Source organism: Zootermopsis nevadensis, unplaced genomic scaffold (genome assembly GCF_977971745.1).
Source record: "Zootermopsis nevadensis isolate Lab colony 2312 unplaced genomic scaffold, Znev_1.0 Znev_ptg000007l, whole genome shotgun sequence".
NCBI classification, from domain to species: Eukaryota; Metazoa; Arthropoda; class Insecta; order Blattodea; family Termopsidae; genus Zootermopsis; species Zootermopsis nevadensis.
Genome location: NW_028259139.1, coordinates 2,831,850 through 2,854,047, shown reverse-complemented (window position 1 = coordinate 2,854,047; position 22,198 = coordinate 2,831,850). Strand labels below are relative to the sequence as shown.

General features: G+C 40.6%; 1 protein-coding gene across 6 annotated transcripts in view; it reads left to right on the top strand.

The window, feature by feature from the left end:
* The window catches only part of cv-c (RhoGTPase activating protein), a 222,625-nt gene that overhangs the window by 137,426 nt on the left and 63,001 nt on the right, over positions 1-22,198 (top strand). Inside the window, exon 1 of one of the 6 annotated variants that reach the window (XM_087343960.1) lies at positions 866-1,036. The exons of the other annotated variants lie outside the window; for them this stretch is intronic. Coding sequence (XP_087200086.1) covers positions 922-1,036 — 115 coding nt within the window. The 5' untranslated portion in view covers positions 866-921. Of the gene's footprint in view, positions 1-865; positions 1,037-22,198 lie in introns of those variants that run through there. 6 annotated transcript variants of the gene reach the window in all.

The following is a 22,198-nucleotide window of genomic DNA, read 5'->3' as shown; positions in this document are numbered from 1 at the left end:
CTTCTGGATCATCTGCCAAGAACGTATATGAACAGGTCCCAGTCCGAGAGAAGGATGGAAGGATCCTGTTCATATGGACCTGTCGTCAGACAGAACACTACAAAAAAAAACTGTTGTAATGTCGGGTTTTAGGAACAATTGATTTGTGTTAATACGTTAAGTAATGTCATCGTTGTATTTATTTATTTCAATTTAAAAGTTTCGACCTTTCTAAATTAAAAATTTGATCTGTCTGTATTACGTGTGATTTTTCAATCTATTTCACGTGACCCCTAATATGTAGCTGAGTGCATGATCGTAGACAGAAATCTTCTAAATTAGTAAACTTTAATGGTCATAAATATTATTCCATTCCGCCCAAAGTTCCTTAACAGCAAATTATCAAACAAGCATTTGCTTCGTTTAAAGATAGATCATGTAACGGCTATGAATACCGTGGCTTGTTTTAAGATAATATCCTTGCACTTGGCTGGAGGTACTGAGGAAAACAATGTGCGAACACGTCGATTTTGATGTTGGTCCACCATGTGATATTACAGAGGCTGATACGAAGATGTATTTTGGGACATTACGTCATGTTGTTCCCCAAAATTGTTTGATCCGTCACAGGCGCTTACTGCTTCCATCATCAGGTTGACGCGCGCAGAATGTTTGTAGCAGATGGCGTCTGTAAAGAGTCTTGTCAGTTTCTGCGGTAACGCGCGACGCAGCATCCGAGGAGGCGGTGATATTCTTGGTGTGTGATAAAGTGGAGTTGGTCCTCATGGTCTCGTGTCAGTCCCGACTGTCATTTTCCCGGCGCACAAACAAAGCAACAGGCGGTAGCGTCGGCGTGGCTCGGGCGTCCGTCCGCAGGGGAGCGTCGTCGTCAGTCGGAGATGTGCAGCGTCGAGGTGCGGTGCGCGATGTGGCTCACTGAATATGTCTCACTTTAAGGATTACAAATTCTTCCGCAGTTTTAGCGCCAAGGTTGAGGGATGGCCGCTGAGGAAAGCAGAAGAACTCTGGAGGCGATTGCGGGAACGGAAGATAGCAGGTAGGCCCCTCGGGCTCCTGAGAACTTTTGACTACGTAGAGGAGTGGATGGCTGTGTCCGTTTCTTGACTTGTGTAGTATCGTTTTATCAACTGTATAGGTTATTGCGACATCGAATTGTGGGAATGATTGTTTGTTTGACAACTTTCTCATCCGTATAATTTACGTTTGTGATGTCGATTGGGTTTATTTAAGGACGTTTGTTCATCTGCGTTGGTTAGACCTTGTAGGTTTATAATGTCGATCGTTTTTATGATTTAGCAACACTTTCTCAGTTTTATAAGTGTGTCCTGGTTTATTAAGGCTTTGACCGAGATGTTCTTTTGTTAAATCTTATGTGGTACCGCCTGATTCGACTTCTAATGGTTAAGTGAGGTGTTTTCTTCGCGGTACGTTCTGGATTCGTAAATAATATTCAGACGAGCTTCGGCTTCAAAGGGTTAACCAGCTGATTTTCGTAATGGTGAGGTGTAGTGTTTTCTTCGCGGTACGGACTGAATTCATAAATAATATTCAGACGATCTTCGGCTTCAAAGGGTTAAGCAACCCTTCCTGAACTGTACACGTTATAGACTTACGATGTTTTGATTTTTTTTGTTTATGTAATGACGCTCTGTCAACTGCGTAGATTACATAGTGACGAATAGTAACTGGTTGTGAATAATGCGTGTTAAAGGACATTGAAACTTGCGATCTTGAAACAGTTTTGCCTTACAAGGATGAGCGACACCACCGTTGAACTACGGTCTCTTAACCCGCTATCACGCTGGCTTGCGTATGAAACTACTTTTAGAGCCATGAATTCTGATCTAGAATTTGTTTAAAATCTAAAGGTTTTTATGAACGTTTATCCTAAACATCTTTAAGGTTTCCGTAATTCTTTAATATAATTTTATGCCTGAAGGGGTCTCCGTCTGTACGTCGATGATGTAAGGAAGCCACGGATGCCCTTGGAATAGTTGGTCTTCTTGCTAAGAATCGAATCCTGGAAAGGTTTACTCAACTTTTGAGTACACACAGTTTACACCCAATTCGTGATTTATTACCAACATTTAGATACAGTATTTCAATTTAAATGTTTCAATCTCTCCAGGATTAACATCTCATTAAATATATATTGTTTAAATCTTGTCCGTCTAATCACAATAAATTCTTATTAAATATTAAAATATTACAATAATTAACATTTAAAATATTAAATGATGTTCTTTATCGAAATATTCGATGATGGTCTAATGTAAATCGAATATTTCGATAAAGAACATCATTTAATATTTTAAATATTTTAAATGTTAATTATTGTAATATTTTAATATTTAATAAGAATTTATTGTGATTAGACGGACAAGATTTAAACAATATATATTTAATGAGATGTTAATCCTGGAGAGATTGAAACATTTGAACTGAAATACTGTATCTAAATGTTGGTAATAAATCACGAATTTATTACTCTGGGTGTATAATTTATGGCTTGTTAATATCTGTGTAAAGTATGTTTTATAAGGGGTCGATGTAAAGAAACCTTGAATTATTGATAACTTTTATTGCAAATTTACTACAGGAAATGTAATCTAAATGTGTTGAATTTATGGAGATGAAATGTGAGGTTACGTACAGATTAGCAAAACACCAATATTATGTTTTATCTTACAATAAAGAAAGCAAACAATTACAGATTAAAACGGATATAGGCCTTTACAGTAATCTTCTGACTTCTACAAGATGAACGAAAGATTTAAAACATTTGAAACGCCAAGCATTGAGATTATATCAGTGTAATTGAAATGCAGGAGACTGGAACAAAGATCTTAACTAGGCGTTCGACGATTTCTACTTTAAATTTTATTATCCCTGGTGTGACTAAAACATATTGAAACATGCTGGATACATTCCACTCCTGAGGAAACAGAAAATGCTTATAGTAGTCTGGGTTTGAAAACTGAGAGAACAGGGCAGAAATTGGATATGTGAAGAAAGGGGTGGTTAGAAATGACCTACAAACTCCAAGGTTCGTAACCGTGTACACAAAATCCTATAGATATATTAATAAAGATTACATTCTCACGCCCTGCTTAATGTCCGTTTTAACACTTTAAAGACTTAACAGTCAATAATCCTGCGTTTTGTGTTTATAGAATTTATATTATTCTCACTTTTTACGAGGGATTATTTCATTAATTAGCATCGTCTTTGTAATAGTGGAGTTTTGTGTGTGAATTCTTAAATATTATTGAGACAGCTTCATTGAACGAATTACGTCTCTGCCGTAAATGTTAATATTCGCTCATCTACCGTAGTGACCAGATTACTTTCTAGCCGAATTCCCAAATTCTATAGAAACAGTTATAAAACGCGTTGAGGTGCGCGCGCAGTGCCCCGCCCCAAAAACTCGCAAGTAATCTGGTCCCTACAGTAGGTCTCCAGTGTAAAGTGTTCCGAAGAGGTTTCTCAACCTAAATATTCTCTGTGTTTGTGCTGAATGCCCTGTCCATCTTACGCTGGGTCACCCATCGCGTACGGGACGGAATGTTGAGCTCTGCTCGTTACACAGTTGCCCAGGGACTGAGAGTTCCGCCGGGAAATTACGATCGGGCGGTCCTGAGGGACTCGCTGTATGCGAGTAAGCCGCTCCCAGACACGGAACAGTTCGTCCTGCGGAAACTAACCGCGCTTGTATTCCAGACTGTCGCTTCCGGTTAAGGTAATTCAGCGTCATGAAACACGTCGTACGTTCTGGATGTCTTATCGTTGCATCACCGATCCATTATTCATTTTCAGTAACACAATTCCATCCTTCATATTTCATACATCGACAAATCCTTGTCTGTTGTCCTGTGGGTTGAACAGATGTTTTAAAACATATCTTAGGGAAGTAGTGTGTGTGGACTGGACTCGGCTGGCTTAGGATAAGGCCCGGTGTCGAATCGTGTGAGTACGACAGTGAAACTTCTGGTTCCATAAAATGCAGGAGTTTGTTGACAGTTGAGCAACTGTCATCGTCTCGAGAAGTATCCTGTCCCAAGGTGTTAAATTCCGTTACTACTACTTACAGACATTTATTTATTTAGTGTTCTGCCTGACGACAGGTCCATATGAACAGGATCCTTCCATCCTTTTCTCGGACTGGGACCTGTTCATATACGTTCTTGGCAGATGATCCAGAAGTGGTTTGCCATTGCCTTCTTCCGTGTGTGAATGGGATGCCACGGAGAAACCGGGGAAGCCCCCGGAGGAAAACTTCGTGTTGCCTAGACCACGGCCTTGCCCAACACAAGTTATAAATCTGAGCACCACCGGGAATCGAACCCGAGACCCCAGGATTACAAGGCCAGCGTTCTAACTGCTAGACCACCTCATCTTATTATTCTTTAGTGTTCTGTCTGACGACAGGTCAATATGAACAGGATCCTTCCATCCTTTTCTCGGAATGGGACCTGTTCATATACGTTCTTGGCAGATGATCCAGAAGTGGTTTGCCATTGCCTTCTTCTGTGTGTGTGTGAATGGAGTAATTGTTGGGATGCCACGGAGGAAAACTCCGTGTTGCCTAGACCACGGCCTTGCCCAACACAAGTTATAAATTCGGGCACCGCCGGGAATCGAACCCGAGACCCCCAGGATTACAACGCCAGCGTTCTAACCGCCAGACCAGATATTGCGTTTTTTTTTTACGAATTAAAGGTTTGTTGGCAACCCTGCGTCGAGCAAGTCCATCAGCGCCATTTTTCCAACAGCATGTGCTCTCTTCGTGTCTCTTTTTTTCACGTTTTGGTAATTCTCGCAATGTTCTCGTATTGTTTTTTCAGACCTAATGCTATTGCACACTTAATAGACTACAGTATAGTGTAAACATAACTTTTATGTGCAGTGGAAATTCAAAAACATTCGTGTGACTCGCTTTATTGCGGTGGTCTGGAACCGAACCCGCAATATCTCCGAGGTATGCCAGTATTTGTGAGTTGGGAAATGGCGATTGAGTCCGTTATGTGGTATCGTTCAAAAGCCTTTACATCGTCATTGTCACCGGCAGATAAGTTGATGTTTCAAAATAGAGCGCGTTACATTTCTACTTTATCGCCTGCACAAAAGACGATGGAATATAATAACTCCGCTTTAGATTATCAGCAACCAACTCCATGGAACAGAGTTCTTGTAGAGCGAAGTCGCTCTGCTGATAAAGAAATTCCGATAACTTGCAGAAAACCCGAAAGTTGATTTGTGTCCTTAATCATCTGAATCTAAACTAAACTCTTGTACACTTTTCCTTAATATTGTCGGTCTTTCTTGATCAAATCTCATTTGAAACTTTTGTATGCTGATAAGTAACTGACATGGCGACAACTCCAGCTCATAGTACAGTGCGTTCACTGATAAAGTTGAACGCACTGAGTTAGGAACGGATTTAATTATTTATTATACAGCAAGTGACATCTCTTTTTATGGTGCAGAGATGGCACTGGAATGAACTTCTAGACACAGTATTCATGCATATGGTAATTACTTCTTTGGATGTTTTCCTCCTGAGTTCTCAAGTTAAATTACAACAGAGCATTGTACTACTTGGGACAAACTCGTGTCATTTGAAGAAGAAATTTAATGACCCAACTTTAAGTAGACGTACAAACAACGTTTCTATAGCTGACTGTAGTAAATTAAAATAAAACTTTAAAGAAATGTGACGTGCTGAGTAACCAGAGACATTACATTTAAACAATTATTTATTTTAATCCGTCTGATCACAATATTTAAAATTTCTTATAATTAAGATAATAAAATATCATTGATGTTCCATATCGATTGATCGATTTACATTTCGGAACATTTACACAACATGTTTCGGTTTTTATAAAACCATCATCAGGTGTAAAATATATCTAAGAACTTAAAACTCAATTATGATTTCTGTAGTTTTTTGGTGATGTTTCATTACGTTTGTTTTTTCCATTTTTGGGCGAAGGTGTTGTTTTTCTTAAATGTTATTAGATGTACATATCGGCCAAAGATTTAGGAGTGAGTGTCCCGATATGTCCAGAGGTACTAGTGTCTTCGAATAGGTGTGATATTTTATTATCTTAATTATAAGAAATTTTAAATAAAATTATATTGTGATAAGACGGATTAAAATAAATAAATGTTATAATATTCACAATATAACGCAATTACACTATCTTATTAAATTTAAAAACTGCTCAGTACATATCAGTTATACAAGAGATTGATTTTTAATTATCTGTCTTTTTAATTAATAGACTGATGCCACGTGTGTATAATATCAAATAGAGAGGGAAATTTTATAGCGTAAAACGTAATATAGTAGACTTTTCATTTATCCGTGGCGGATTAAGTGACGTCTGTCTGGTTTAAACTAAAATTAAAAATTAATTGAGAAAATATGTTTTAACAGTCAGAACGTTTTTTAAAAAACTAACAAATACAGCAATGACATTATTTAATGTATTAATATGATGAATCGCCCTGATGACAGAGGCAGTATGACCTCTGAAACGTTGGTGGACATCGACCAGACTACACGGCGCAACAACCCAGAAGACAGAAATCTTCATACTTACCTCTGTGAAAACCTCAAATCTTACGATTATAAAGAAGTGCTCTAAACTTGAAATGCATCTTAGTAACATCAGTTTTCTACAGAGCGCAGTGTCATTCCATATCACGTTAAAAATGAGAACAATAAATTAACTCAGTGACAGACGGATTTTTGTTTCGTATTCCTGCCGCAGAATAGTAGATACCCTTCCTACTCATTCTTCAGGGACCTTATCACAAAGCTCGCGGTCCCTGGAAGAGACGTATAAAATTCTGAAGCTTTTGTTCATTAACAGTACGGACTCCTCTTGGCGGTACGCGTGAGTGCATTTCAATGTTAACCACATCACAATGGGTGTATTGTTTACAACGCAGGACAACCTATACGAATAAGCCCACTGCGTGTTGTCAAAGCAGTAACTAAACTGCTGATGTATCATTCTAACGCTATTGTACATGATATTATCATTTCTCCGGGGAATATTATCATTTCTGTAGATTCCACAAGTCTTCATCATTCTAGTCACTCAAATCTAAAACTTCTTGACGATGGTGAAGAGTCAATTGAATAAAAATTTACTTGGATATTATCCATCGTCTAGTAATAAAACGTAAAAAACGTAAAACGACGTTTCGGAGATGGGGCTCTATCTCCGTCTTCAGGTTCCTACTCAGTTGGGCCCACTAGATAGAGCTAATCCCTATCTCCGGACAAAGTAAAAAGTGAAAGTCCCAGAATAAAAAGGCATAACCACACCATCCATCCGTGGGACGTAAAAGAATAGTTAAAATATATAATAAAATTCAGGTCAATACACAAAACTTTATTAGATGTTAAAATTTAAAATTTAAATGTTAAAATTTAAATTTGCGCCATTCATCACTATAAGGATGTTACATTAGAGCGCTTTCATTCACTTCACAACATGTTTCGATGTAATACATCATCTTCAGGTGTTGTCTTTTAAAACTATTTTATATTTTAATGCATGTCTTTCAATATATTCATTGAAAGACATGCATTAAAATATAAAATAGTTTTAAAAGACAACACCTGAAGATGATGTATTACATCGAAACATGTTGTGAAGTGAATGAAAGCGCTCTAATGTAACATCCTTATAGTGATGAATGGCGCAAATTTAAATTTTAACATTTAAATTTTAAATTTTAACATCTAATAAAGTTTTGTGTATTGACCTGAATTTTATTATATATTTTAATCAAAAAACACAAACATGACGCATGTAAACCTTAAAAGAATAGTATGTAGAAAACAAAATTCATAAACACGCTAAAGCCCCCCCCCCAAAAAAAAAAAACTCACAAAAGGTGGGAATAAATACACATGAATATTAACTTGAAACTCGATGCCCACCTTGGATTTCTTGAGAGATGACAGGTATCCAAATAGGAGATAAATCCAAACTAGGCTGGCTGATAGGATTGGCGAGTAGTGCCATGTGTGCAGCCTCCTTGTATTTTCTGTAGATGGTATTGGGTTCAGTTAATAATACTCTGGCCCCATCCCAACAGTAGGAACCTGAAGACGGAGATAGAGCCCCATCTCCGAAACGTCGTTTTACGTTTTTTACGTTTTATTACTAGACGATGGATAATATCCAAGTAAATTTTTATTCAATTGATTCTAGTCACTGCCTTCAAATTCTTACGTGTCTTCCCTTCGTATATTCATTGAATTCTTAGAGTCTTCACGCTCTAGCGTGAACGAAGAACGTCTTATGGGCTCTCTCTGTGTCTCTGTCCGTCCGTCCGTGTGATTGTTCTGAACAGCTGGACGGATTTGGATGGAATTTGGTATAATCATGATATTCGAGTATACTCTGATTTCGAATTTTTAAATTTTATACAGTTGGTAATACCAACATGGCGGATTAACGTTACATCGACTTTGGTGTGTGTGTGTGTGGGGGGGGGGGGGACAGGCCTTAGAGACGACACGGGATTTGTCATCCACCGGTATTATATTATATTAGAAATTTATGTGATTTAAAGACGTTCTTTGTATTAAGTGGCTCTAAAGAAATGTTTACAAATCTACGTAGGCCGTCTAGATCTGCAGTAATATATAAAAAATGTGAATTGGTTAACATTTTCGAAGGATTTATTAGTAAAGTGAGAATTTAGGTTCTCACTGCGGCGAGAATTAAGATGGCTGTCGTCTGGGTTGTTGCGCCTTGTAGCCTGGTAGAAGTTTGACGACGTTTCAGAGGTACTTACTGTCTCCGCCATCAGTGATTGGGGAAGGGGCAGTAACCATTGAAACTTTAGTAAACTTGTACCAGACTTAAACTACGAAAATAGTCAGAAAACAGATGTTTTATTGTATTAGTTATCTTTATACGTTTATTGCGAATTTGTACCGCGTTCTGGTGACTGTTTTCGTATGTTATGCCCATAGTATACCAGGCACTGATACGCGTTCTTCTACTGCAGTGCTTCCCAAAACCTGGGTAAAGTACCCCAAAAAAGGGTAAAAGTTGTTTTTCTTTGGGTAACGACACACCCATTTATGTTTGTCTTGACTGAAATCCCCGATATTGTTAATAGTTTTCCAGAGCAAATGTTATTTGTAGTAAAAAAGGACCTTTTGGAGTCTTTCTGGTTAACAATTCACGATGAATGTCCTGTGGTATGTGAGGAGGCCGTGATGCATTTATTGCATGTGTGAAGTAGGATTTTCCACTCTCGCCTTCATAAAGAGCTCGAAACGAAATTGTTTTCTGAACCCCGAATACGATTTGAGGTCTGCTCTGTCTCCAATTGCTCCCAATTTTATGGAACTGGTAAATAAGATGGAGCAGTGGCGTTGTACTCATTAGCTGATGAAATATTCATGGTGAATAATTACCAAAATTTTTGTGGCTGCCGAAATGTTTAGAGATGTTTAAAATAAAGACTTTTTCATCACACATATTTTTAACCGATCTGTGTTCACTTGTCATGTTTTCTGTGCAGTCAGTGTTTTACCTAAATCGGGTAAAAAGGACTTTCTGATAAGCGGTTTTGGGTAATGAAGGAAAATGTTTGGGCAGCATTGGTCTACTGCAGTACAAGAACGAACAGAGCGAATTATGTCCAGGGGCCTCAGTTCGTCATAAGCTTGTGTAATCATGTTCATTATGGAGCGTGGAGCGCAAAGGAACGCGCTGTGTCCTTGTCTCAGTATTTTGGTCCGTTTGTTTGGATAACCCTGTGAGAAGATTGAACGCAAGCAAGGCGATGAGAGACAGGCTACATCAGGGGTTTTCTACTCGCGGACCGCCAGTCGCACGTGGCCCGCGTACGTTTTTTTTTTTGTAATACTGTATCACTCTGTATGTTGCAACATAATTTAAAACGAATATTGAAAAATTACCAAGCAGCGTTACTGTCAAATATCGTATCGTTTACTGACATATTTCAAAGATGGCTGTCGTCTGGGTTGTTTCGTGTTGTCTGGTTGAAGTTTACCGACGTTTCAGAGGAACTTGCAGCGTACATTTTGAGGGCAATGAGATCCCTGACGATTGTGTATATTCGCCGCAGTGAGACTCTGGAATCTCGCCAAACTAATATAAATGACAACAAAACTGTCGAAACGTCGTAACAAATTTTCATCGGAAGATGGGCAGTGCCAAATATAACGTTCGTTTAACGATGATCTTTAGGGTTTTGTCGTTTGTACATCATTAATTTGTATGGATTTTATGTAGCCGAAATTCCTCGCAATGGGCGTCTGCGTTACCTGGCAACGAGGCTTCTACGTAAAGACTCCATTTCCTTGAAGTGAGTTTCTGGATACAATAAACCGCTGAGTAACAACCGCTGATTGAAACCAAACAATGCAAGCGCTGAGGATATTTTACTGGAATTCAATGCAATGTGTATTTTACTTTCGCTGAATTGTAAACGCGTCTCTTGAATCTCATATCAAGCTGAGGGTTTAAAATTATAATAGCTACCTTAATATTAAACTCATTTTTACTCAAGCGTGCAACGGCATTAACTGATTTCCCCTCAACACCACACTCATGTCATCAGGGCGATGAGTATGAAGATTTCTGTCTTCTGGGTTGTTGCGCTGTGTAGTCTGGTCGATGTTAACCAACGTTTCAGAGGTCATACTGCCTCCATCATCAGAGTATGAAGATTTCTGTCTTCTGGGTTGTTGCGTCGTGTAGTCTGGTAGATGTTAACCAACGTTTCAGAGGTCATACTGCCTCCATCATCAGGGCGATGAGTATGAAGATTTCTGTCTTCTGGTTTGTTGCGTCGTGTAGTCTGGTAGATGTTAACCAACGTTTCAGAGGTCATACTGCCTCCATCATCAGGGCGATGAGTATGAAGATTTCTGTCTTCTGGTTTGTTGCGCTGTGTAGACTGGTCGATGTTAACCAACGTTTCAGAGGTCATACTGCCTCCATCATCAGGGCGATGAGTATGAATATTTCTGTCTCCTGGGTTGTTGCGCTGTGTAGTCTGGTCGATGTTAACCAACGTTTCAGAGGTCATACTGCCTCCATCATCAGGGCGATGAGTATGAAGATTTCTGTCTTCTGGTTTGTTGAGCTGTGTAGTCTGGTAGATGTTAACCAACGTTTCAGAGGTCATACTGCCTCCATCATCAGGGCGATGAGTATGAAGATTTCTGTCTTCTGGGTTGTTGCGCTGTGTAGTCTGGTCGATGTTAACCAACGTTTCAGAGGTCCTACTGCCTCCGTCATCAGGGCGATGAGTATGAAGATTTCTGTCTTCTGGGTTGTTGCGTCGTGTAGTCTGGTAGATGTTAACCAACGTTTCAGAGGTCATACTGCCTCCATCATCAGAGTATGAAAGATTTCTGTCTTCTGGGTTGTTGCGTCGTGTAGTATGGTAGATGAATTCAAAATGTCTGGCCCCAATTGTAGGAATGAATTAATTTGTCAGCATCAACCAGAAAAAGATCTGTTGTTATATTTACTTTCCACAAAAAAAATTACCACATCGAATTTTATGACTAATAAATTTTTGATTTCCCCTCGTTAGTTCGATCGGCCGCCATGTTTGTATCAATGTTCTATAGACTGGCTCCGTCAACTGATGGAGTAGTGTTATGTTATACCGTTTAATACGCGGGGCAGGTATCACTTACCATTAGTGTCATCCACATAAGGGTATCGGCATAAGATTTATTTACGTTTTTGTTTCCAAATGAAAAGAGAAACTTGCAGGCTAATGTAAAAACATAATTTTCATGAAAGTTTGTGTGGACATTCTTTAAAACGGTCTCGTTTCTTTACTCATTCGGCTGTTTACTGGGATATAATTTTTGACAAAAAAAAAACAAAGATTCAAAGAGCCTTATCTTCGTGCTACAAACTGATCAACAGATGAAATGTGTAACCAACGATTTCAGTCGCAGAGCTTTAGTTACTTCAAAAGTATTAGCCATATCCCGATGTGGGGTTTGGAGGTGAAAATTTTGGCACACGCTTGCAACAAAGGTTATGTAATTAAAATCGCCAGAAATTGTGATTCAGCGCGCTATGTCCAAAGCCAGCATTCAGGCAAGTGGCGTGTTAGCGGTCTAGGGTTGGCTAACATCGTAGTGTGGAAGATTATCCAATCTCTCCTCCCCTCAGGCGTACACTACGTCGTGTTTCAGCTAAACCTAACTAACCTAACCTGACCGGAACCAACCTAACCTAACATAACCTAACCTAACGTAACCTAACTTAACCTGACCTAACCTAACCTAACCTAACCTGACAACCTAACTTAACCTAACCTAACTTAACCTAACCTGACTTAACCTAACCTGACCTAACATGACCTAACCTGACTTAACCTAACTTAACCTAACCTAACCTAACCTAACCATCCACTCCACTCAAGTATAGTCCAGTTCAGTACAGTCGATTCAGTCCAATTCAGTGTTCATTAATTATCGCGTAATTACAGTCTGACATTTTAAATTACCCACTAATAGGGACAAGACACCTCCTTCCCACGTTGGGGTCTCTCACACAGGTTCTCGAAGCACATATCTCATAGCCAGCAGGCGTGCTACATGTCCAGCCAATCTCACCGCCCTTGGTCTGTTTTGGTGACCGAACATGTGGTACTCGGTAAAATCTCTCCTTTGTCAATGACAGGCGCGCATTTCGCCGACATCTGCAATAAATGATGATACAGAATCGCTGATGACGCAATTGGAAATTCTGTGTTCCACGAAATCCAGTTTTATGCTGAGTTGCACTCGTGGAAAGCGCCACTTCTGAGTAACTGACAGAATTGGTCAGAGTGAGGCAGGCACGGGACGAACAGCGTGTACTGTGGGAGCAAACAGATTTCCCTACGAATAAAAACCTCGTGTGTACGAAAAGAGAATAATGAAATGTTTCTATAATCGCGTTCCGCTCTTCAGTTGTTTTCGATTTCTCGCAGGTTGTAATAAGACCTGGGTTTGTACCTCTGCTGGAACAGCATTGTTCCTGTTTTCATGTCAGGGGCTTTCTATTGCCATTGTTTTATTGCGTTCCCATTTATGGTTGCAATAAAAATTAATTGTTTGTAAGCTCTAAAGTGAATTTCTAATTCCAGTTCCTTGTTAAACTCATCGACTTTCACGGAATTGTGCGTTGGCCTTCCTGTGAGAGGTTCATGTTAAATCTTCTCACAGGTCCATATGAACAGGATCCTTCCATCCTTTTCTTGGACTGGGACCTGTTCATATACGTTCTTGGCAGATGATCCAGAAGTGGTTTGCCATTGCCTTCTTCTGTGTGTGAATGGAGTAATTGTTGGGATGCCACGAAGGAAAACTCCGTGTTGCCTAGACCACGGCCTTGCCCAACACAAGTTATAAATTCGGGCACCGCCGGGAATCGAACCCGAGACCCCAGGATTACAAGGGCAGCGTTCTAACCGCTAGACCACCTCATCTTATTATTATTTAGTGTTCTGTCTGACGACAGGTCCATTTGAACAGGATCCTTCCATCCTTTTCTCGGACTGGGACCTGTTCATATACGTTCTTGGCAGATGATCCAGAAGTGGTTTGCCATTGCCTTCTTCTGTGTGTGAATGGGATGCCACGGAGAAACCGGGGAAGCCCCCGGAGGAAAAGTCCGTGTTGCCTAGACCACGGCCTTGCCCAACACAAGTTATAAATTCGGGCACCGCCGGGAATCGAACCCGAGACCCCAGGATTACAAGGCCAGCGTTCTGACCGCATATCTAATCAAAAATCGTCAGTTTTAATACTAAAGATGACAGTTGTCACATCAGAACCCTGAAGATGGGGACAGAGTTTTTTTTCGAAACGTCGGTTTACTACGGTAACCAGTTAACGCGGCTGATTGCCCGAGAAGATTTTATTGATGACAGTTGTAGTTTAGTGGCTGTGTCTGTTACGGCAAGAACTTTGTTTGTACGTTTTGTGCTCTGTTACCCGCTGCGTTATATAATGTTGTGAAGCCCCAGGGTGTATGTTTGATCATGAAGCTGATCGTGTTTTGTTTAATGTTAGCCCCCCTCATGGGAACTCGAGCTGTCCACGAGCTTCGTTTCTTAACAAGTGTTGTCCGGAATCAGTGGTTAATACGCTGTTACGAAGCAGGAAAAGTCGACTCTCGTCCACAGCGAGAACTTTCAGTTAACATAAACGTTTACAATTCACTGCTTTCAGTAACACGCGCACGTCATAATAATGAGGTTATGAATCCATTGGGGTCTTTTATAAAAATATCTTGTGTTTGCTATCTTCATGTTTATTGTGGCAATGAATGTTATTTTCTCATTGAATATGAAGACAGGTTTGCCGAAACGTCAGGGAAATAGCCTACCACAATATGGTGTTCGTCACCCAAGATTGAAAAGCAATTAGTTACGACTTAATATTATGTAATAATTTCATCTCCATACCCAGTCAACAGACATCGATTAAATTTAGTATGAAAAGTGCGGGCTAAACTTTATCTGGCGAATTTAGTCCTAATTTTGGTTCGTGTCTTTCTGAAAGATTTTTTTACGTGAAGTTCAAATCGAAGCCTGTCACATTTCAAATTCGTTTTTGAAAATTTGAAACCTGGCGAAAGACTGGTCTCGTTAAGTTATGTAACTTTTACGTAAATCCTTTTTAAATGTCCTGTATACCTTATTTAACAAAATACAAGTAAAACAATGAATTCTTTTACTGGTAATTCTCAGAAATATTTTAATGATTTACTGATGTGTGTTATGAGCCGGGATATCTCAGTCAGTATAGTGACTAGCTACGGGATGGACGACCGGGGTTCGATCCCCGACGGGGGCAGAGGATTTTTCCTCTAGCCTCTGGGAGGCCCACCCAGCCTTTTCTAAAATGGGTACCGGGGTCCTTTCCCGGGGGTAAAGCCGGCCGGGGCGTGATGCTGACCACTCATCTCCATCAATAACCGATGTTAAGAATGCGTGGAGCTGTACCTTTCCAGCCGCACAGGGTGGATGGGTGCGTGCGCGCATGCGTGGATGTTGTTAACAGGTGCAGAAGAGGGCGCTCGCAGCCTTGACGTGATTTGTGTGTGTGTGTGTGTAGATCGACGCGATCTCGTATCGTGTGCAAAGCGGGGAAGCGGGCACCGACAGTCTTTTGTTTGTCGTGTGATCGATCGTCAGTTGTTTCAGCATTCATTGCTGGTAGAGGTTAAATGAGAGACTATCGGAAACACATTGAAATTCAACGCCGAAGCCGTAGGAAGAAGATTCCTTAGCTACAGACATGCGAAAGGTCTTCGTTCCTGCTGAACCGTGAATTTCATTGGCGTTGAAATAGTTGTTCAACTTTACGCCACAATTGTTGCTTTGAGAGGAATGACGCAGGTATCGTACTGAAATTACATAGGCAGGATTTATGGATAACTTGATTTGTTCTATTTCCAGAAGTTGCGTGTCCTGGAATTATTCGTACATGCGGATGATTTGAAGCTTGGGGGAAGGGGGGAGTATGAACGCGGTCCCTGCATTCTTCTGTAGATAACGATTATTATATCGAAGAACGACATTTGGTATGCCGGTCGAGATTCGAACCGAGTAATTCCCGGATATATGATTCTTCCTAAGAATGCAGGTCGCCTTTCAGAAACGGATAGAACCTACGAATAAAAATTTCAGATCCAAATGACGTAATATTTTATAACAAATGCCAGTTCTGTTTCCAGTGAGCCATTTAGAGCTATATATATATATATATATATATATATATATATATATATATATATGTATATATGGAAATTTCTATTTGGTCTTCTCACCTGTAATGCATGTGGACTTGAAGGTAGATATATACCGACGTTTCGTAAGGACATACTGCCTTCACTTTTAGCCCTGAAGAACCTTGAAGATACATGTAGTATATTCCTCCGAAACGTCGAAAGCTATCCATATCTTCGCTGTGAGAACCACAAATGTCATCCCAATTCGTTACACAATTAAATTAAAAATTTCTTTGACAACTTTTAGTACACCAAGTGATTCTTTTAGTCTCTTTAGGAAATTGCCGGTGTAGTGCTTTGAAATGGGCCACGACCGATTTCTAACACATCACCCAACATATGATCCTGCAGTTCGTGTGTAATCTGTTCTGTTTTAAGAGGAAATTTGCGGACAGACGGATGGACTGGACCACCCGTCTGTCCGCAAATATTGCGTAAGAATTATTAGCTTTCAAGCTGGACCATGTACCGTGAAAGAGGCTGGTTCTTAACTGATTCCTCTGCACAGATGAAAAATTGGAGTAGGACCTAAATTGATGGGGTAAACTAGTTCAATAATAGTCAGTAATCTTCTTTAACTGAGGGAGATTTGAGGTCTTCGCCTGTGAGTATGAATATTGGGTTCTTGCGTCTTTTAGTATGGTAGTTTGTCGACTTTTCTGAAGTGTTTTTTTTTTTACCTACGGGATAAGAATAAGAACCTCTGAAACGTCTGTAAACTTCTATTAGACCACGACGCAATATCCCATAAGATAGTTATATTTATTTAACAGCTTTGTTGTTTTGTTACCTTAATTTGGATTGTACAGAAATGAGATAAATGTGTCTTTATAGATTTTATTTGCCTCTAGGTCTGTTAGAGGAAGGAAACAGCCAACCTACTTTCCCCTGAGGTCACATTTATCTTCTCTTCTCCTCTTTTATCTACTCCATTTCCCACGCTCGCAGTCAATGTACTCATTAACCCACCCGCAGACAGAGATCGGCCCTTAAAAGTTGTATTTCATCTCTCTCTCTCTTCGCTGACTCTCTCCGTTAATAAAACGGGGATTTTCCCACTTACATGATCGCCTAAGTGTCTACCGAGGTCAGCTGAGATGCTGCACAATGCTTCTTATGCATCAAAACCGATTTAAAAGTGAAGCCATCAAAATACTTATCTTTCAAGTGAACTATCAGAAAATATCAGTGCGCATTGAAGTCTTTACATTCGTACTACATTATCAGGACAAGCGGGCGAAGCCTGGGAACCTTTTGGCAGTGACATGCTCTTTTCCCGTCCTCACAAATTTAGCTTCTCGCCCGTCATTTGATAATGTTTCGCCTTGAAGATGGATATAGGATTTTCGAAAAGCCTAAGAACAGCCTACATTATAATGTTCTTATACTACGCATAGGAAGCCACGGTGGTCTAGAGGTTAGAACGCTGGCCTTGTAATCCTGGGGTCTCGGGTTCGATTCCCGGCGGTGCCCGAATTTATAACTTGTGTTGGGCAAGGCCGTGGTCTAGGCAACACGGACTTTTCCTCCGGGGGCTTCCCCGGTTTCTCCGTGGCATCCCATTCACACACAGAAGAAGGCAATGGCAAACCACTTCTGGATCATCTGCCATGAACGTATATGAACAGGTCCCAGTCCGAGAAAAGGATGGAAGGATCCTGTTCATATGGACCTGTCGTCAGACAGAACACTAAATAATAATAAGATGAGGTGGTCTAGAGGTTAGAACGCTGTCCTTGTAATCCTGGGGTCTCGGGTTCGATTCCCGGCGGTGCCCGAATTTATAACTTTTGTTGGGCAAGGCCGTGGTCTAGGCAACACGGAGTTTTCCTCCGTGGCATCCCAACAATTACTCCATTCACACACAGAAGAAGGTAATGACAAACCACTTCTGGATCATCTGCCAAGAACGTATATGAACAGGTCCCAGTCCGAGAAAAGGATGGAAGGATCCTGTTCATATGGACCTGTCGTCAGACAGAACACTAAATAATAATAAGATGAGGTGGTCTAGAGGTTAGAACGCTGGCCTTGTAATCCTGGGGTCTCGGGTTCGATTCCCGGCGGTGCCCGAATTTATAACTTGTGTTGGGCAAGGCCGTGGTCTAGGCAACGCGGAGTTTTCCTCCGGGGGCTTCCCCGGTTTCAATTACTCCATTCACACACAGAAGAAGGCAATGGCAAACCACTTCTGGATCATCTGCCAAGAACGTATATGAACAGGTCCCAGTCCGAGAAAAGGATGGGAGGATCCTGTTCATATGGACCTGTCGTCAGACAGAACACTATAAATAAAAAACTACGCATGTAGCCTATGGTCTCGCTGTCAAATCAAATTAAGATGAAGACTTAAGGTCTGAGTTTATGTGCAACCAAAGCAAGACGCACTTCATGAATATTCCTTTCGTTCAAATGGATTTTTGTATCCAAATTTCTCAGTTACACTAAAGTGACGCATGTTTTTAATAACTGTTAATTAATGCCTTGTGTGAATTATGAATACAAGAGTAATGTTATGATTTTTACTGAGACTAAATATGCACGCAGGCATATTTGATGTAAAAGTGTTATAAATGAGGAACATAAAAGAAAATTTGAAGAAGAGATGTGATTTTGTATTAAGAGCTACGTTTATTCAGGTCATTTTTTGCATGTTTGCATTCCACTGGGGCTCGCATTAATCTCGATAGTCATACCCTCGTTTGTTAGGACTCTGTATTTCTAATTTTATATCCGTTATCGACTATCCACAATTTCGGTTTGCATGATTCGATCTCATATCCGAATCTCCGAAAACCTGAGTACAAATTAATCGAATTCGAGGGATGTAATTTCAGATCGCTAATGATCTGATAAGTTTTGTTAACCAACCAGGGTGTAGGTCAGATACTCGCGTACGGCTGTCGGATGAGATAATGTTGAACGTTGTCTGAGACAATAAAATGTCAAGGTTTCTGAAATTGACAACGTAAAATCAGTTTAATTATCCTGGCATTGCTAACAACATTTAAGACAACCCACATTAGTACGTCTTCTTATCAATTCACGCACTGACATGCTACTTCTCCATCAGCTTCAATAAGAATTCACCGACGACTAAAACAACTTTTTTTTTGCACTGAACACTTCAACGACTGCTACAATAGAGCTGACGTTATCGATACTGAAATCGTAATTCGAATTCGATTACGTATGTACTTCCAGGGAATATAAAAACTTTATCGAATTCGAGCCGCTACCAAGTACTCAGGACGCAACCCGAATTCCAGTCAATCGAACGCGATATTCTGGTAATGTAAACCCGCCTTTACATAGCTATTTAGTCGTTTTTCTGTGTCTCGTACAAATTAACGAATAATACGGTCAGATAAAACGACAGTGTAATGTTAACAAACCATTACCTTTCATTCATGATCATATCTTAAGTTATTTATTTATTTATTTAGTGTTCTGTCTGACGACAGGTCCATATGAACAGGATCCTTCCATCCTTTTCTCGGACTGGGACCTGTTCATATACGTTCTTGGCAGATGATCCAGAAGTGGTTTGCCATTGCCTTCTTCTGTGTGTGAATGGAGTAATTGAAACCGGGGAAGCCCCCGGAGGAAAACTCCGCGTTGCCTAGACCACGGCCTTGCCCAACACAAGTTATAAATTCGGGCACCGCCGGGAATCGAACCCGAGACCCCAGGATTACAAGGCCAGCGTTCTAACCGCTAGACCACCTCATGTTATTATTATTTAGTGTTCTGTCTGACGACAGGTCCATATGAACAGGATCCTTCCATCCTTTTCTCGGACTGGGACCTGTACATATACGTTCTTGGCAGATGATCCAGAAGTGGTTTGCCATTGCCTTCTTCTGTGTGTGAATGGAGTAATTGAAACCGGGGAAGCCCCCGGGGGAAAACTCCGTGTTGCCTATACCACGGCCTTGCCCAACACAAGTTATAAATTCGGGCACCGCCGGGAATCGAACCCGAGACCCCAGGATTACAAGGCCAGCGTTCTAACCGCTAGACCACCGTGGCCATTATACAGTTGAAATAGCGTTGTTAAAATCTTTAGTTTACCCAGGTATATCTGAGACAGTATCTTTAAAATAGGCGACGAACTTTACTTCTAATAGTCGTCACAACTTATCTTTTATCTTCGTCATATTTCGACACAGCGGCATTAAATGACCAAGAGACAAACGAGCGTTAGTTTCAGAATTTGTCATCATAAGATATTACCTGTTTTTATCTTTCTGAATCAATCTTTCATCACTAGGACCGAAGTTCGATTTCTACGTTACATAATCGGGACCCCTGTAGTTGTGCGACCTGCATTCTGCACACCCCTGTATTGCTACAGTTTACAGATTACTGAACCGGTGCCGTTGTCATGGCAACGAGGTGTGAGATGAAAGAATGGACCAGATGGACCGTCCTCCACCTCCAGTAGATTTTAAAACTGTACAGCCAGACTAGCAGAGCCCACACTCCACTCCTGTTTCCAACAGCTTTACAGACTCGTTATTCGTTGTTTTATGACCATCGATGATCGAGATGTTCACGTCACGTATAAAAATCATCTCTGTGTAGGAACAATCCGACGGTTCAGCGCAGTTAAGAACAATAATTCATGCAATTAGGCATGGACCTGAGGCAGTTTATTCACGTTTTATCCCCTCAACCTATTTAACTAAGAAGTATTTTAACAGGTTTGAACCGAGAACCGTGTTTTTTTGCAAAATAGGTGTACCCATACGTTGACGTGTCTTACTACATGATAAAGTGCCACGGTGGTCTAGCGGTTAGAACGCTGGCCTTGTAATCCTGGGGTCTCGGGTTCGATTCCCGGCGGTGCCCGAATTTATAACTTGTGTTGGGCAAGGCCGTGGTCTAGGCAACACGGAGTTTTCCTCCGGGGGCTTCCCCGGTTTCTCCGTGGCATCCCATTCACACACAGAAGAAGGCAATGGCAAACCACTTCTGGATCATCTGCCAAGAACGTATATGAACAGGTCCCAGTCCGAGAAAAGGATGGAAGGATCCTGTTCATATGGACCTGTCGTCAGACAGAACACTAAATAATAATAAGATGAGGTGGTCTAGCGGTTAGAACGCTGGCCTTGTAATCCTGGGGGTCTCGGGTTCGATTCCCGGCGGTGCCCGAATTTATAACTTGTGTTGGGCAAGGCCGTGGTCTAGGCAACACGGAGTTTTCCTCCGTGGCATCCCAACAATTACTCCATTCACACACAGAAGAAGGCAATGGCAAACCACTTCTGGATCATCTGCCAAGAACGTATATGAACAGGTCCCAGTCCGAGAAAAGGATGGAAGGATCCTGTTCATATGGACCTGTCATCAGACAGAACACTACAAATAAAAACTACCCGATATACGTATATTGGACCTACTATTCGACGAAGTTCGCCTTTCGTCGTTTTAACATCGATAAACGCAATCAGTTGATTTGTTGTTGCATCAACGGAGGTGTTGGACTGCCAGAATTTAAATTCTAAAATTTCGTATCTGAAACATATCGCATTAGAAGACAATTTTAGTCGTTTCTTAGGTATTGTTGGACAGTTTGATGTTTGATATTTGTAAGTACGTAACTGAGTTTTAGAAATGTGCAAAATTTTCCACGGAAATTGGGGAACCTGGATATGAATTGTTATTCTCTCACTCTTCCGCGACGACGCTTTCAAATACGCGTCCCTGCCATAATTATATATCCATCCAGCGTCTCTCATTTTAGCTGCGTGCCTCGTCATTCAGTTCATAGTTTTGATTTTATTAATTTAAACTTCAGAAGCAGAAGATCGTCTAAATATCATCTTAAATTCAGTACGTACCGAAAAGAAAACACGACACCGCCATTAGAAGGATTTGGTGGCTATTTTATATAATTTTGTCATGTCCAGACCAGCTCTGGGTCACACCGAAGTTCCTGTGAACAGGTACAAGTACCAGAGAGGCCGGAGCGTGAAGCTGAACACTCATATATATCGTGACATTAAGAATGCGTAGAGTTTTACCTCCATTTCGACATACGTCGTCTTGAATTGGTGCTTGATTTTATGGGAAACTTTTACCTTTACATTAAAGTAATCTCTCATTAACAGGATTAATTTGTCTTATTGGGATTAGCATCGAGTCTTTCCACGTGTTCTTCAGTATCACCGGTCGTGGATGGTGATTTTACATTTGTAATTAAGCTGCTCACAGACTGAAACATTTCTAAATACTGACGACTTTAGTAAAGCGTGTTTTCTGGCACGAGGTAACAAATTTCATCTCGTAGGTTGACACTGTTCAAAATATACGCTGGTCTCACAAAATAAATCGGAATACGACGCGTGGGTCGCAGGTTAAGAACCCCT